We start from the raw sequence: 15609 nt of genomic DNA on the forward strand, positions 1-15609 counted from the left end.
CGGTGAACCATTACCAGAAAAATGAGAAGCTGGACACTGAAGCGAGACCAGGCCCGGGGAGGATGGCTCCTGGGCCTGGACACGAGCCTGGGCTTATAGGGCGCTTGGGCGAAGAAGCGCTAGAATTTCTGGCGGTGCCTACAGGTCAGAGTGTGGCTGAGAGGTGCCACCAGAGGCAGCAAAGGTGACGGGCTCCTGAGGTCTGAGCCTGATGAAGCTTCCAGTGGAGGCTGTTTTATCTTTGAGAAAGTAATAGATCGAAGGAATACAAAAACAAGCACCTAGATATAATATGTAAGCCAAATGAGCAAGCAGTCAAGATTGTTTTTATCTACATTTTATTATTGGCGAGAAAGACTTTCCAATATGCTGATGTATTTCTTCCAAGAGTTGCCCCAATGTGATCTCAAGGGTCCATGTTAACTTCTTTTCTGGAAACGTCCACTCTTAGTTGTTGTATTCTTGAAGAGCCTGAGCCATGAAGAGTTTGCCCAAGTTTTGGGCAGTGAATTCCTTGATGTTCTGGCAATAAGTGTTAATCTGGCCTGTGCATTTGGGAAAGTGAGAAAGAGAGTCACCATGGGCCACAAATTCTACAATGACCTAGAACTCTGGTCACAAGAAAATCAACATAATACTGAACTACAAGTATTTTGTTTTGTTTTGAGAGGACATAAGAATCAATTCTATTTCTCCATAAGGGACAATAGAGGTTAGAAGTTCTTAAACTATCTTCCACTCTTGCTTACACAGAGGAGAAACACTACAACTTAAAAACAGGAAGACATACTAGTTGTCAATCAAAATGTGCTGACTATGAAGCTCGGCCCAACACTGTACAAGGTAGAAAAAAACCAGCACGAGCGCTCCTGAGCAGATAGAAGAACTGCAAACTAACCCGACCCCCTGACCCAGGTGTGAACAGTACAGGGGTGTCCAGTCTGGGCTCTGGAAATACTGAGGGGCCTCAGCCCCCAGATCCAGAACCGACCAGGGACACAGAATCCATGAGAGAAAAGGACTTCATCACTGCTTTTACGTCTTAAAACTAATCTGTTGCAACAGTTATGCATTTTTTTAAAGTATGAGAAATACAATTCTCCCTGCACTGGACCTTAATTAAAGAATGCATCTTAGTTCCCCAAATTTCATTTATGTGTGGATTACAAAGCTTTATGGAATTGAGATATTTCACCCACCCTAAAAATACATCAATAGAAACTGTGAAAGATCAGCTTTCCTTTGAGTAGGATTTTCACTCTAATAAATGCTTCACAGACGACTGGCTGATTGAATCCAACAGTATTAAACAACATTTATATTGAAGTAAGGTATTTATAGCTAATAATATAATGAATATTATAGATTCAAAATCAAGTCCTAATGTAGGAAATCAAATTTCTACCACTTAAAGGAGGTGTTAAATGTTAAGTATCCCCAGAGAAAGTCTATTCAGAATTACATTCCTGTTGCTACAATTTAAGTCAAGACAAGGGAAACACTCTTCTTTAAGTCAGAAAACTCAGTTCAAATCAAGCACCCATATACAGACTTGGACTTAGTGCTCTTATCACAGGAAGAGTTAATGGCTTCAGCTAAGTGATCTTCTGCACCATGAGATTGTAAACATTTCTTCTTACTTTCCATGAAAAAAATACAGTCTGGCTGTGGTGGTGCAGTAAATACAGTGTCGACCTGGAACACTGAGGTCCAGTTTGAATCCCTGGGCTTGCCTGGTCAAGGCACAAATGGGAAGTACCGTATTTTTCGCTCCATAAGACACATCTGACCATAAAACACAGCTGGGGTTTTAAGAAGGAAAATTAAAAAAAAAATATTCTGAACCTAACAGTGTATCAAAATATTTAATAAAATACTGTATTTTTCACTCCATAAGATGCATGGGCGTTTCCCCCTCCACTTCTGGGGGGGGGGGTGCATCTTATGGAGCAGAAAATACGGTAAATACTACAAGTTGATGCTTCCTGCTCCTCCCCCTTCTATTCTCTCTTGCCTCTCTCTAAATCAATAAATAAAATCTTAAAAAATAATAATAATAATGCCTGACCAGGCAGTGACACAGTGCACAGACTGTCAGACTGGGACACAGAGGACGCAGGTTTGAAACGCTGAGGTGGCCGGCTTGAGCACAGGCTCATCAGCTTCAGCGCTGGGTCGCTGGCTTGAGCCAGGGGTCACTGGCTCAGCTGGAGCCCCCGGTCAAGGCACATTTGAGAAAGCAATCAATGAACAACTAAGGTGCCACTACGAAGAATTGATGCTTCTCTTCTCTCTCCCTTCCTCTGTCCCTGTCTCCCTCTGTCAAAAAAACAAACAAACCACAAATAAAACCTTCCCATTTTAGAAAGTAAGTATAAATGCCATATCAAAAATGTGAAGCACTGACAGGACCCTGAGAGGAACACAGACTGACAGATCCTTAAATGTAAAAAATTACAGGTACTAGATTCAAATGTGTCACTCAACCATTTTAAATGCACTAGGTCGTATGACGTATGTTTTGTTTTCTAAGCCTGTCGCCTGTTTTCTGCAGGACGGTGGCAACAGCCCCGCCCCGACCTCCCCGGCCGCGGTACCTGCGATGAGCAGGGAGTCCATCCGGGCCGGCGGCTGGGGCGGCTTGAAGAGCTTGGACAGGTCCTCCTCGGGCAGCGGCGGCTCGCCTCGGCTCTGGCGCTGCATGTTCTCCTGCTGGCGGCGCTGCTGGTACTGAGGGGGAGGGGCACGGCCTGGTCAGCCTCTAGTGCAGCCGGAAAACCCTCCCACGCCCACCCGTGCGGTCAGCCGAACCCCACTGCTCTGAATCCCAACCTCTGTTTTATAAAGGGTGACCCCTGGTAACTCCTGCTTCTAAGAGGCTAAATGTTGTGACAATAGAAGGAAATTCCTTTGCTGTAAACCCAGTGTCACTCACTCTAAGGTCTAGGAGTCTATAACTAATGCTTTGGGAAAATACAACTGGGGATGTGAGAAACGGGAGGCGTAAAAGGTAAAGAAGCTTGGGATTAAGCAGTGGGAGAAAGGGAGTCACTTCCCCTTCAGGACAATGGGGTAAACGACCGCACTATAAGTCATCTTAACTTTAATAACAAACTAATGGACTACCACACTGGGAAAATCTTTCAACTTTATCACTACTGACCAAAACGACAATACTGATGATGTGATTATTATTCTAACATCATCATCACTATTATTATTATAACTGTAACTACTATTACTTTTAATAACAGATAATCATCTGTGCTTTAGACCTAAGGAACAATGAATATTAACTCAAAAAATGCTTTCAAACTCCAGATTTCTATGATTCTCTGGAAAAAGGGTGGGGATATATATATATATATATATATATTTACAAACTTATAGATCAAAGTACAGTCAAGAGCTAATAGCGGTGAATTTTTTTTAATAGAACATTCTTAGAACCACTTAGTTAGGCTTTAGCATTCTGGTAACAACACACCAAGTTTCAAGTACATCTGAATGGAAACAAAGTAGGCAGACACACACTGTCACATATAAACATTCTGGAATCCACTTATCTATGAATCAAATGTTACGAACATTTCAGAGCAATACAGCCCCAAAACAATATTCCAGGAACTGTGAAAATCATGTGATCTTTGGACAACACTACTAAAGAAAAGGTTAAATGGCCATAACAGTATATGTGCATGTGAGAAAATTCAAGTAATTCTAGGGTTTTTATCTGTATTATACCATCTATTTCACAGCAGTTGGTCTACTACTTCCTATCAAAATTGCTTGCTCTTAATCACAACTGCTCAGTTTTTTAAATGAACTGAAGATTGCTAACTATGCTGCAATGAGCCACTACCAACCCAATTACAGTTAGTAAAGAAATGAGCTGTGACACTCCAGAATCTCTCTGACTTTGATTTTCTCAATAAGTGTAACTCTTATTTGTATAACCTTGGCATTACAACCTGGGCTTAATATTCTTGCTCTAAGACAGGTATTTTTAAGTATGTACAATTTGTAAATATGTTAGAAACATATTATATAAAAAATAATCTTTTAAGATATGGTATAGAGTTACTAGTCAATAGTCAATGCTTTATCAAAAATAATTTAGCCTAACCAGGCATTGGCACAGTGGATAGAGCGTCGGCCTGGGATGCTGAGGACCCAGGTTTGAAACCCCGAGGCTGCCAGCTTGAGCATGGGATCATAGACATGATCCTGTGGTCACTGGCTTGAACCCAAAGGTCTCTGGCTTGAGCCCAAGGTTGCCAGCTTGAGTAAGGGGTCAGTGATTCGTCTGCAGTCCCCGGTCAAGGCACGTATGAGAAAGCAATCAATGAACAACTAAGCTGCCACAACTATAAGTTGATGGTTCTCATCTCTCTCCCGTCCTATCTGTCTCTCTCTCTCACTAATAGTAGTATTTTAGATCTTAAATGTCATGCCGGAAGTGGACTGCGGAGTGTTCCCGTCACACCGACCTGGTGTCTCTGCTGCTGCTGCTTGCTCACGTTCCTCATATACGTGTTATATTTAACTATGTCTTGGCTCATTTCATCCACTCGGTCCATCAGCAACTGGAGACTCTTTCCCAGGTGACTGCTGAAACAGAAAGGAAACACACTGACACATTATGTTTTCAAGTTACAGCTATGGCACTGCTCTGAGGAGGTCTGAGAGGGTAAAATGACCTGCCATTTGCTAAAAGAATAAGAGCCCGCACTTGCGCAAAAGCAGGGGTAGAGGCGGAGCCTGTCATTCAGCCATCTGTGTCTGAAACAGCTGTATGTCACTGTCAGAGCACAGGCACGGCAGGGCGGGAACTGCTCGACAGCATACATGCACAGTATCTACACTGTGTATTTCCTTTACAACCAAGTTGACCCCAAGGCCAGTACTCCTGAACTTTTTCTCAGCAGCCTCTCCTCCAGATTACGCTCTGGAACATAAGCCAGTAGCCACAGAAAGGAAGACCTACGAACCCACTAAGACATCCCTATCTAGCGGGTTCTAAAAGAGCAACCACAGCATTTATTCTGCAAAGCCAAGTGAAGAAAGAGGGCTCCTTTCTTCTTGCCCTCCCTAGAATCTGTAGTATAGTCGTTCATACTTCTGTTCCTCTCCAGAAGTTTACAAAATTCTTCTTATAACGCGATGTTAATGCACGTCACTAATGTACGGCACGACAATGACCACCATATTCACTGACTTCTGCCTGCAGCTATCTCCTGCATGCTAAGGCCTGCTGCTCCATAAGTGTACTACACAGTTAGCTAGCTGAAAAACGTATTCATTCACTCATTTAAAGACCTATTAGGTTCCAGCTTCAGTGTCAGCAGACAGGGAGACAATAACGAATGAGACATTCAAGTCTGTATCTCACTGCCCTTACCAATGATTGAGCATGGGAAGGAGAGGGGGGAAGCAGAGACGGTCTAAGTAGTACGGCCAGAACACGCCTTTAAGGAGAGGACAGGCTGAAAGCAAAGGACTGGAAGGGACCAGCCATGCAAGAGGAGTCGCTGGAAGGAAGAAAGCACACGGCTGCGGGCCTGAGGAGGGTGAGAACTAGGCAGGTGACAGGACTGGCTGCACGGCCGGGCACAGCGTCAGGTTAGGGAGGTCAGAGGGGCACATATGGGAAGTGCCCACAGCACAGAACACCCAACAACGCAGTGTGAATGAGGGCCCCAAACTGCGGCAAGAAAGGTGCCATGGAGTTTCTACAAGGATGTAGAAAAACTGGAACACTCATGCATTGTGGTAGGCATGAAAAAATGGTGCAGCTGCTGTGGAAAAGTTTGGTTGTCCCTCAAAAAGTTAAACATAGTTACTAGATGACCCAGCAATTCCACTCCCTGGTATATACTCCAGGGAACTGAACACATGCTCACACAAAAGCTTGTGCGTGCATGTTAATAGCTGCATTCTTCACAACAGCCAAAAGTAGAAAAACCTCAAATGTCTACCAAAGGATGAATGGATAGACTGAGCTTTATGCACACAACAGAAGACCAATGAGTCATAAAAAGAACACAGTACTAATACACGAGTGAAACTTAAGAGACTGGGAGTGCTGGGAATAACTAAAGTAAATCCAGTTAAAATATGGCTTCTATATGGATTCCATCTGTAACATGAAGAAAAGTAGAAAGTTTTGGCTCTTTGTTAAACAGAGAAAGCACACAGATGGCTGTGTCTGCATGTGTGAGAGTGTGTGCGTGCATGAGTGTGCGTGCGTGCGTGTGTGTACACAGAAAATTACCACCAGACCCAGGCCCGGCACTACCTGCATAACCAAGGCCCAGGGATTTAACCTGTCTAGGAATCAAGTGTCTTTCAAACTAAATTTCTTTCATATGTATCTTATTCCATTGTCATTTTGTGAATCATTTTTAACTTTATTTTTTCCCCATAACTAATCAAATGTCTAGGTCTACTGACTATATAGTCACACTGCTTTCCACACGACTTCAGGGTGAAAATTTAACAATACTGTCTCATCCCGCATGCATTCTCTCAACACACATCATCAAGTACATGCATACTTCCCCAGCTGTTAGACAGTAAGAATGACACTCAGTAAGCTGTTGCTACTCTCAATACGTCCCAGTGAGCCGAGAGGAAGGCAAAAAGGCAACTACGACACAGTGCCGATAACCGCTGCAACGGAACAAAGCATAAAAGGCAGTCTGGTCGATGAGCCGAGCCTTTCTGAGTTCTGTGACAGCTGGATTCTGAGTCTGGAGAGGAGTGGGGGATACGGCAGGCAGAACGGGGCCACGCTGGCACTGGGCGCAGGCGGCACGCTCAGACTGGCAGGAAGGGCAGGATGTGCTTGTTGAACTGCAAGTAATTCCTACACCAGGAGCACAGGAGACGGGCAAGTCTGGGGGAAAGAAAGAGCAATGAAACCAAAGAGGCTCCAGCCAAAAATTTTAAGTGAAGGCGTAGTAAGATCATCCAATTTGCGTTTAGCAAGGTCACTGCGGTGAAAGAGGGGAAGGTGGAAGACAGGAAGTCAGGAGACTGAACGTGAGGGGCAGGGGCAGGAACAAGGAGGCCCGGCCTAAGGTAGCAGAGGGCACGGAAGTCAGGAAAGGACACGGGGAGGACAGACCCCGTGGAATACTGGTCCTAGGGACGTGCAGGCGAGGCTCACTGTGGGTGGGGAGCGGGAAGTGACACAGAGAGTGGAGGTGGAGACTCCAAAGAAAGTATTTCAAGAAGAAAGGGTTATCAACATAGTAACCATTTAAGCATCTAAAACACCCAGTAATAGTGACAAAGGCGTCTTCTGTGACTTTAGGGAGAGCTCTAGCATCACAGAATAGATGGAGCCTTCAGTGTTGAAGAGGAGTGGGAAATGAGGAAACAGACAACATGTGTAAAATTCTATTAAAAATTTGGACTACAAAAAAAGAAAAATAGGAAGCAAAAGGTGAAAGAATAATGGCATGAAGTCAAAAGATGTTCTTTTTGTAACTTTGATTTTTAAGATGAGAGAGACTTAAACCAGTTTAAATGTCCTTATCTTAATATATGCATGTTCAAGTAAGTCTTCAGGGGTTAAGAGTAATGTCTGCAATTTTCTTTCAAAAGATTCCAGGGGAAAAGCATGATTTTTTAGATGCAAAATTGGTGAATCTTGGTAAAAGGGTTATGAGTGTTTCACTGATTATTCTTTCAATTTTCCTTAAAACCAGGTCATTGGAGAGGTTAGAAGGGGGTGCACAGTGACAGTGGAGAAAAGCACGAAGGCGAGTTACTGTCACACAGTATTCACTCCCAGAGCTTAAGTCTTGGAGGCTGACTACACTGATTTTAGCAATGAAAAAGGTACGACCAGAACAGACCATCCCTTCCACCCAAAAATATCTTTAAAGTACTAATACTATGCATTGCAGGTATATGTCATTCTAGTGAAAGAACACAGCACAGATATGTGGACTTTCAACATTACATAACATTAATAAACTATAATAATGATCTTCAGAAATCTATCCAATAAGACATATTCAAAAACAAACAAACTCAAAAACAAACAAAGAAAACTCAAATAAGGCCCTGGCCGGTTGGCTCAGTGGTAGAGTATCGGCCTGGCGTGCAGAAGTCCCAGGTTTGATTCCCGGCCAGGGCACACAGGAGAGGCGCCCATTTGCCTCTCCACCCCTCCCCCTCTCCTTCCTCTCTGTCTCTCTCTTCCCCTCCCGCAGCGAGGCTCCATTGGAGCAAAGATGGCCCGGGTGCTGGGGATGGCTCCTTGGCCTCTGCCCTGGGCGCTGGAGTGGCTCTGGTCGCAGCAGAGTGACACCCTGGAGGGGCAAAGCGTCGCCCCCTGGTGGGCGTGCCGGGTGGATCCCGGTCGGGCGCATGCGGGAGTCTGACTGTCTCTCCCCGTTTCCAGCTTCAGAAAAATACAAAAAAAAAAAAAAAAAAAAAAAAGAAAACTCAAATATCTGTCCTTGTATGGCAAAAGGAATGAACAGTAATACATAACTATTTCACAGTTCCCAGGAAATCACAGGGCCATTTACCAAGGGCAATTTTATGGTTCTTTCATCAGACCAATTCAACTAGATACTGAAACATGGAGTTGTTAGGGGTTTTAATAAAATAAGTTTTTCTTTTATTGCCAAGGAAACAAAGAACTGAACACAGACAACTTAAACAGATGTCAACCAAGATGTGCAGTGATATATCAGCTCTGACTACAGCATCGACTTATCCTGACTGTCCTTAATGCAGGGTGCCCAACTTCAGTTTACCTTTCTAAAGAGGAAATAAAAATAATTGTTTTTCTTTCCATGTGTGAAAAGCTGAAGGTGTATGTAACACATTTTAAAAATTTAATAAAAGCTGTTAAAAAATAGCCATTAGTTGAACTTTCATCTAATAAAATCAAAGATTAGAACTTTTTATATAAAACGGACCATAGTATGTTCTATTCACAGCATAGGTAAATCAAAGAACTGGTATCCACATATGGGTTGTGAAAAGCAAGACCAAGCAAAATGTTTAAGGAGCTATTTAATAATGATTTCTGACACGGTTTCTCAGAAAAACTTTTATGGCAGCTTGCCTGATCAATATTATAAATTAAAATTTGAGGTGAACACAACTTTTAAAATAGCATTATCAATTTGGGTCAATCTAACAGTACATTAGTATTAAGATTCATGTTTTTTCTCCCAATAGAAACACCAATTTACTCTTAAAATAACTTAACATGGGAAGAAAAGAGCCTCTCCCTATTTTGCATAAAATACAGAAGTTAAAAGCTAAAATAAAATTATTTGTCTAGATCTTAGTAGCTATGGCGAATTGGGAACATTTTCTTGGCTATTACACTGCTGCTTTGGACAAACAGACATCACAGACCAGCTTACCGGTCATGTTAAAGCACAGAAGGGGTCTATGTGTTTTGTGTGCTCCATAAAGGAAGCTTGGGAAAAGGTGAACATAAATTATACAAGCAAAAGCTTTCACGTAGTACACTTAAATCTATTATATAACTATATATTTAATTTGTCGAACTGTAACCCTGCAATGCTGAAAAAGGCTCTCAGCTCAAAGCTTTGAATACAGGTGTGCCAAGTGGGTTTGTAAAAGCAATAACGAAAAATATGACTTTCTAAAAGGGACAAGTTAAAGACTATTATGAATACACGTTTGCAGGCAAACAGCACATTCCTTAGTGCCAAATCAGCGCCGCAGCCTGAGTGGCTCAGTTAGCACTCTGTTTACTGCCCGGCTTCCCTCCCTGGAAGGACTTTCCTGGCCTCTGTGCTGCGTGCACACAGTCTGGAACCACAGTCTACCCAGCCCGGAGCAAGGACAAGACAGCGGGCTCTCCGATCCTTCTGGGTTTATCCCACTTGTCTTATGCCGAAAGAGTCTTACACTGTTCTGTTGTCCAAGCTGCCATGGGGCATAAACGAAAATCTGATAAATAACTGAGCTTCTGGTGGCTTGAGGAAACACACCTTGTTTCTTTCACATTCACAAATGTGTACTGACTGATGGCCTACTTTTCCATTTAATTTCATTCTAGGGGTCTGCTGTTAGCCTTCACCTACCACAAAAAAATCCCTAATATCAAACCTAAAGGGCTTTGAAGAGGGGTTATAGATAGGAATGTCACATTTCTGTTAAGAGATAAACGAGGGGCAAAGGAACAGCAATTCCATAAAGGAAACTGTTTTGGAACACTTCAGTCAGCATTTTCTCAACATAATAAATAATCTTAGCAACTCGGTGACCAAAGCAGCGATAGGGGAGCAAATTATGTCACCGCTGTCTAAGAGAGCAAAGACAGTGCCAGGTCCGGGACACACGAATTTTAGCTTGAAATTCAAACCGGAAGCTTTCTGCTAACAAAGTCTGCATCTGAACCAGGGCAAGTGCCACCAGTAAAACAAAACAAAACAATACAAAACAAAAAAAGGATTTTTGTTTTTCTCTCGAGCATTATTAAATATCCAGACATAATAGCACCGGCCTCTGAGGGCAATGTACAATAAATAACACTGAGCCAAATAAGAAACCCCAACCCCCGGGCATTCACCTTATTATAGCAAAAATGAGACAGCAAAGGCAGCAGAGGGTTCTCAGAATAGGAACTAATTAGTATTCAGACACAGTTTCTCTTTATCAGTGTGGCAGTTTTTCCTGGATCTTAGCAGGGCAGGACAAGTACCTGTCTTAGTAACCTCAAAATGTGCTTAAGGAATTTTTTCCTTCTTTCACAGGTTAGAGTCTATGCAAAGGAATCTTTTGCAAAAAGTGATGAAAGGGGCCTTCTCGTTAGGCAAGCGCGGCGTACCTGCTGGCCAGACTGAGCAGCTCGTGTTTATCTGCCACAGCGGACTTCTTCTCAAGTTCCCACATGAGGACGTTGATCAGATGCGAATTTTTAATTACAATCGGCACTTCTTCAAACATGTGCTCAAAGGTGATATTTCCCTTTTTCAATCTGTGAAGCGTGTTAAAAATACCTGAGTCTGGTGGTCAGAAGTAAATAATAAGTTGACTATTTCATACATTTTCCCCTAATTACCGGCCCTCCCCAAGACCTTTGTTTCATTAGTACGCTCTAAAAAGGCAATGGGTTTTACAGTCAAGCATAACTCGAACAATTTGAATAACTCTGAAAATGACCTCAGTTTGAGCTATAAACCCAGAAAATAAGACTGCTGGCAAAGAAACTATTATTTCCTTGTAATCAGGTATCTTGAAAATTTCACTGATAATAAAATGTAAATGTCATAGAAAGTTATGCTATATAATCTCTAGAACATTTTAAAAAGCTAAAAAAGAAATCTACTCAGGTTCTTGGAAAGTTCATTTAACCAGCAGAATACTACTCACAGAACAGTACACATATAATGCTTTAGAACACAGCACAATGTCTCATAGCTTAGTTATAACTACCATATCCAGAAATTCTTTATAAATTAGCTTTTCTTTTTAAAATTCTTTTTAATTTATTTAGGAGTCAAATGGGAAACTAGCAATGAATTGTCTGTCTGTCCTACATGAAGTCAAGGCTACTAACTATAATAAAATTCCTATAATGAACATAAAATTTAAAAATTCTATACATTTCTTAAAAAGTATAATGAAAATGTTCCCAAGCCGTTGTGTAGGAACACAAAACGGCTTTATTGATTAATTCTTTGCATGCTTGTTACCTATAAATTTTCCAGTAAGCCACATTCCTTTCTGAATCCTTAAAATCTGTATATCCTCTCCCCGCACACCCCCTTGAAACAGAAGTCCAGAAAATATGACATACAGCTCACAACTGGACTGACAGTTTATAGTCTGACAGCCGCTGATCATTCATTCTACCTCCCTTCCTTTAACCATTTATTTCTCTAAATCCAGTAGCTAATTAATTCCCACTCCAACTGAATTTGCCCTTAGTGAGAACAACAGATGAGACATTCCATAAAGAACAGTTTAAACACGGAATGGGAGAAATCAAATGGCCCTCGGCCATGCAGAAAACTTCTACCGTCCACATGGCAAAGGCATTACCACACCACCGAGGATTCAATAAATATGGCAAACTAAAATCTGAAAAGCAAATCACCCAGCCCTTCACTGTATGCCTAACAGGCCCCAAACACTTACGCTTCAGGAGAAAAATCCTTCTCTTTACACACTTCCATCAGTTTAGGAGTCAGTCTGTACGCCTTCAGTGAGAGAGACCCTTGGGCAGTTTTTATGGGATCTCAAATAAGAAAGAAAAATTACTAAGACTTTTGTCACTACTAGTGCTTGAATGACATTGGTTCTAGGCACATTCTGTTAGTTAGCAATTAATCTTTGCAAAATAAAGATCAAAATACCGAATCAGAACACAATTTGAAGCAGAGTCAAAACAGTTTTGCAAACAGGAAGTGAAAATGGAGAAACCTATCATCCTACTCATAATAGGTAACTTCCACAGCTAGAACCAGTAATCTTGATGAAAATTAAATATATCATATGTTCTATACAACTATTACAATTAGAGGGGAAATACTGATGAATATTAAATATCAAAAGTCACCGCATGCATTTGTGTAGTTCTTCAGCAACTAAGAGCCCTGCACACAAAATTTATCCATACTAATATTTACTGTTCAAATTTCCTAAAGCAGATTTTTAAAAACTCAGCCCACTAAAATCCAAACGCTATCACAAAAGCGTCTTTTTTTAGTTCCATAGAAACTCATTTTGTCAAAACTAACTGCTTCAACAGCCCCTGAGTAAGGAGCTTAGCACTTGCTGCATGATAACGGCTCTGGCATGCCAATATTCGCCTAAAACCTGTGTTAACATTCATGTTGTCTGAAACTTAACACAGTGAAACTTTTAGCAATAGGTGATAAAATGAAAACCAAAATAGATTGAAACAAGTGGAAAATTCATCAAGGTCTGATGATGCAATGTTTCCAGCCAATATAAGTACACTTTAACAACTTGTTCTTTACTGTAATCCAATTGTTAACATACTGAAACAATTTTGGGGCAGCTCATAAGATTGATCGTATTCATTAGTATTTTTTCTGACAGATACTCAGGACGTTACATTTACTTCTCAGCTGGAAACTATATGCAAGTCTGCCAGATATGGCAAACTGTGAGTGTTTGGGGAGGGGGAAGGCTATAAAGCTGTTAAATCGCCTACAGTTCTGATACAGCACAGAACATCTGGTCTGGAGAGCTTGAGGAAACACCATTAAATAGGCCGAAAAGAAAAAAATCTTTGTGCTAAGAAACAGTCCAGGTTTTGTACGCTGCTGTCAGAGGTCTAAAACACTTGGCACGCTGTGTTATGATTGGTCAGTCACGTACGGAGCCAGACGCTCTAGCAATCGGGGTTTGTTAGACATCTGGTCTAGTTCCACCAGCCCCTTCAAATGAGGGAGGGGAGATGGAGGAATAAAAATGAAGCAGCTACTCCAGCATTCCAAAATGTACACATCAGGGCTCTGATAGCAAGAAAAATAAACAGAGAGAAGGAAACCCTGTCTAGACTTAGCTGCTGCTGAGGCTGCTGCAGAAACAGGGCTGGTATTTACTTGAGAAGGCCTGCCAGGCTGCTCTCAGAGGCAAGAAGACAGAAAGCAAGAATAGTAGCAGTAATAATATTAAGGGAAGAAAACAATACTAAAGGGAACTCCTCCAAACCGTAAATGAGAACAACAGACTCCTCAATGGCATGCTGGTAACTGAACTGCGAGTCCAGGAGCGCCCGGGTGATGAAGGAGCCGTAGTACGTGGACTGGTACCAGCCCACGTGGAGGTGGTCAATGTTCACATGGCGAAGGCTCCGCATCATCTCCATCTGATACTGAACTGGACGTGGGAGGGGAGAAGACAAAGTATCCAATGATGCCACCAATACGAGGACAAGCCGTTTTGGAAATACATTTCTATACAACTACTTCTTAGCTATAGAGAACAGGTTTCCAGATTGAAAATTCATTAGCTCACACACAAAGAAAATAAAATTAAGCTTTCAAATCACTAGGACTTTCCTTTTTATATCAGTGAAAAAAAGATTTCGTAGAAAAGGTATCAAAAACACAGTAATAATGCCTGTGCTACACAAGGAATTATTTATTAAAGGTAGTTTCCTCTCCCCTTTCTAAATCGTAAAAATAATGTATGTTTAACAAAAAATGTGTCTAAATACTTACTGGTAGTAAGAAGTTCCATTTGAATTAGTAAGTGAGAATTGTTATCAATGTCTTCCTCAACACAGCTTTTAGAACTGAAGTTAAAACCATTAAGAAAACTAATGGGAAAACAATTAGCTACCACATTATTTAAATATGAACAGGATACAAGCTGTAGCAGATTTAAAATATAAGAATTCATTTTTGCCTTCATCTGGTGCCCCCTGCTGCATATGCTAAAGTTAAAAAAGTTTTTTTTTTTGTTTCTGTGTTACTTTGTGTTAAGTAATAGATTTTTTAACTAGCACAGAGTTCTACTTTAATCCCCATGTATGGAATAAAAAGGTTGGATGACTTTTGCTTTTGTCAAATTAATGACTTCAAGGTACACTATAAACTTAAAGCGGCATTACTAGAAAAATAGGTGCAAATTGACAATAAATAAAACATTGAAAGAGCAATACACACCTGACCTGTGGTGGCACAGTGGATAAAACATCGACCTAAAATGCTGAGGTTGCCAGTTTGAAAAACCCTCGGCTTGCCTGGTCAAGGCACATATGGGAGTTGATGCTTCCTGCTCCACCCCCCCCTTTTCTCTCTCCCTCTCTATCTTTCTCTCTCTCCTCTTTAACATGAATAAATAAAATATTTGAAAAGAGAAAAAAGAAAAAAAGCAATACAGGCCAATAATAAATAGCAAATATGTGATACAGGAGAAAAATTTATAGTCAAGATAATATCCAAGCTATTTCTATTATAATGAATGCATAACTAGGTTGAGTAAATATATTTGCTTAACTCAAAATCTAACCTTGTCATTTTTAAAGCACACTCAGGTTTTAACAAAAGTAAAGTTCTACGCCTGTCACTTCCTTGGTTATAACACTAGTTTCATCAAGCAAACAAAATTCAGATCATAAAATATAAAAGAACCTTCCTCAGATGAACACAGCCTTATTTTTCAACATTTGTTACTAGGCAAAGTAAAATCACTGTTTCGGCTAATAAAATTTAATCAAATTTACTTATAAATGAAAAATTTCAACGCCACATGTAAAGGAAGAACCGGAAAAATGACCATTTACTTTACAGGACTAGGGAAGAAGAGAGGAGAGCTTACCAAGCAGCTGACAGTACAAACATGATTTTATAGGATAATTTTTAAACAATCAATACTCCCAAAACATGTGTTTAATGCACAATTTAGCCATAAGCAGAGGTCAGATTCCACTACCTTGCAAGAGTAGAAAGGAAGGCGAGTCTGGGAATCTGGAGATGTAGGTTCTCAGCCCAGCTCTGAGATCTCTCCCATGCGGAGTCTTGCTGTCCAGTTAATGATTCTTCTCTGATACATACTGTTCCCAGCTCTAAAATACCCGAGAGCTCATTCCTGTCAAAGTGCTATCTATGACTCTGCATTGTT

The 15609-nt window shown here is 41.1% G+C and overlaps 1 protein-coding gene across 2 annotated transcripts in view; it reads right to left on the reverse strand.

Moving 5' to 3' along the window:
- Positions 1–321: 321 nt before the first annotated feature.
- EIF3H (eukaryotic translation initiation factor 3 subunit H) overlaps positions 322–15609 on the reverse strand; it is a 103624-nt gene continuing 88336 nt past the window's right edge. Inside the window, exons 3-8 of one of the 2 annotated variants that reach the window (XM_066379384.1) lie at positions 13693–13860; positions 12148–12247; positions 10835–10984; positions 4491–4608; positions 2598–2730; positions 322–545 (exon numbers count right to left, since the gene is read on the reverse strand). In XM_066379384.1, coding sequence (XP_066235481.1) covers positions 448–545; positions 2598–2730; positions 4491–4608; positions 10835–10984; positions 12148–12247; positions 13693–13860 — 767 coding nt within the window. In that variant the 3' untranslated portion in view covers positions 322–447. Of the gene's footprint in view, positions 546–2597; positions 2731–4490; positions 4612–10834; positions 10985–12147; positions 12248–13692; positions 13861–15609 lie in introns of both variants that reach the window. The other variant, XM_066379383.1, reaches the window with a different exon arrangement.

This window comes from Saccopteryx leptura, chromosome 3 (genome assembly GCF_036850995.1).
Source record: "Saccopteryx leptura isolate mSacLep1 chromosome 3, mSacLep1_pri_phased_curated, whole genome shotgun sequence".
In the NCBI taxonomy this organism is placed as follows: Eukaryota; Metazoa; Chordata; class Mammalia; order Chiroptera; family Emballonuridae; genus Saccopteryx; species Saccopteryx leptura.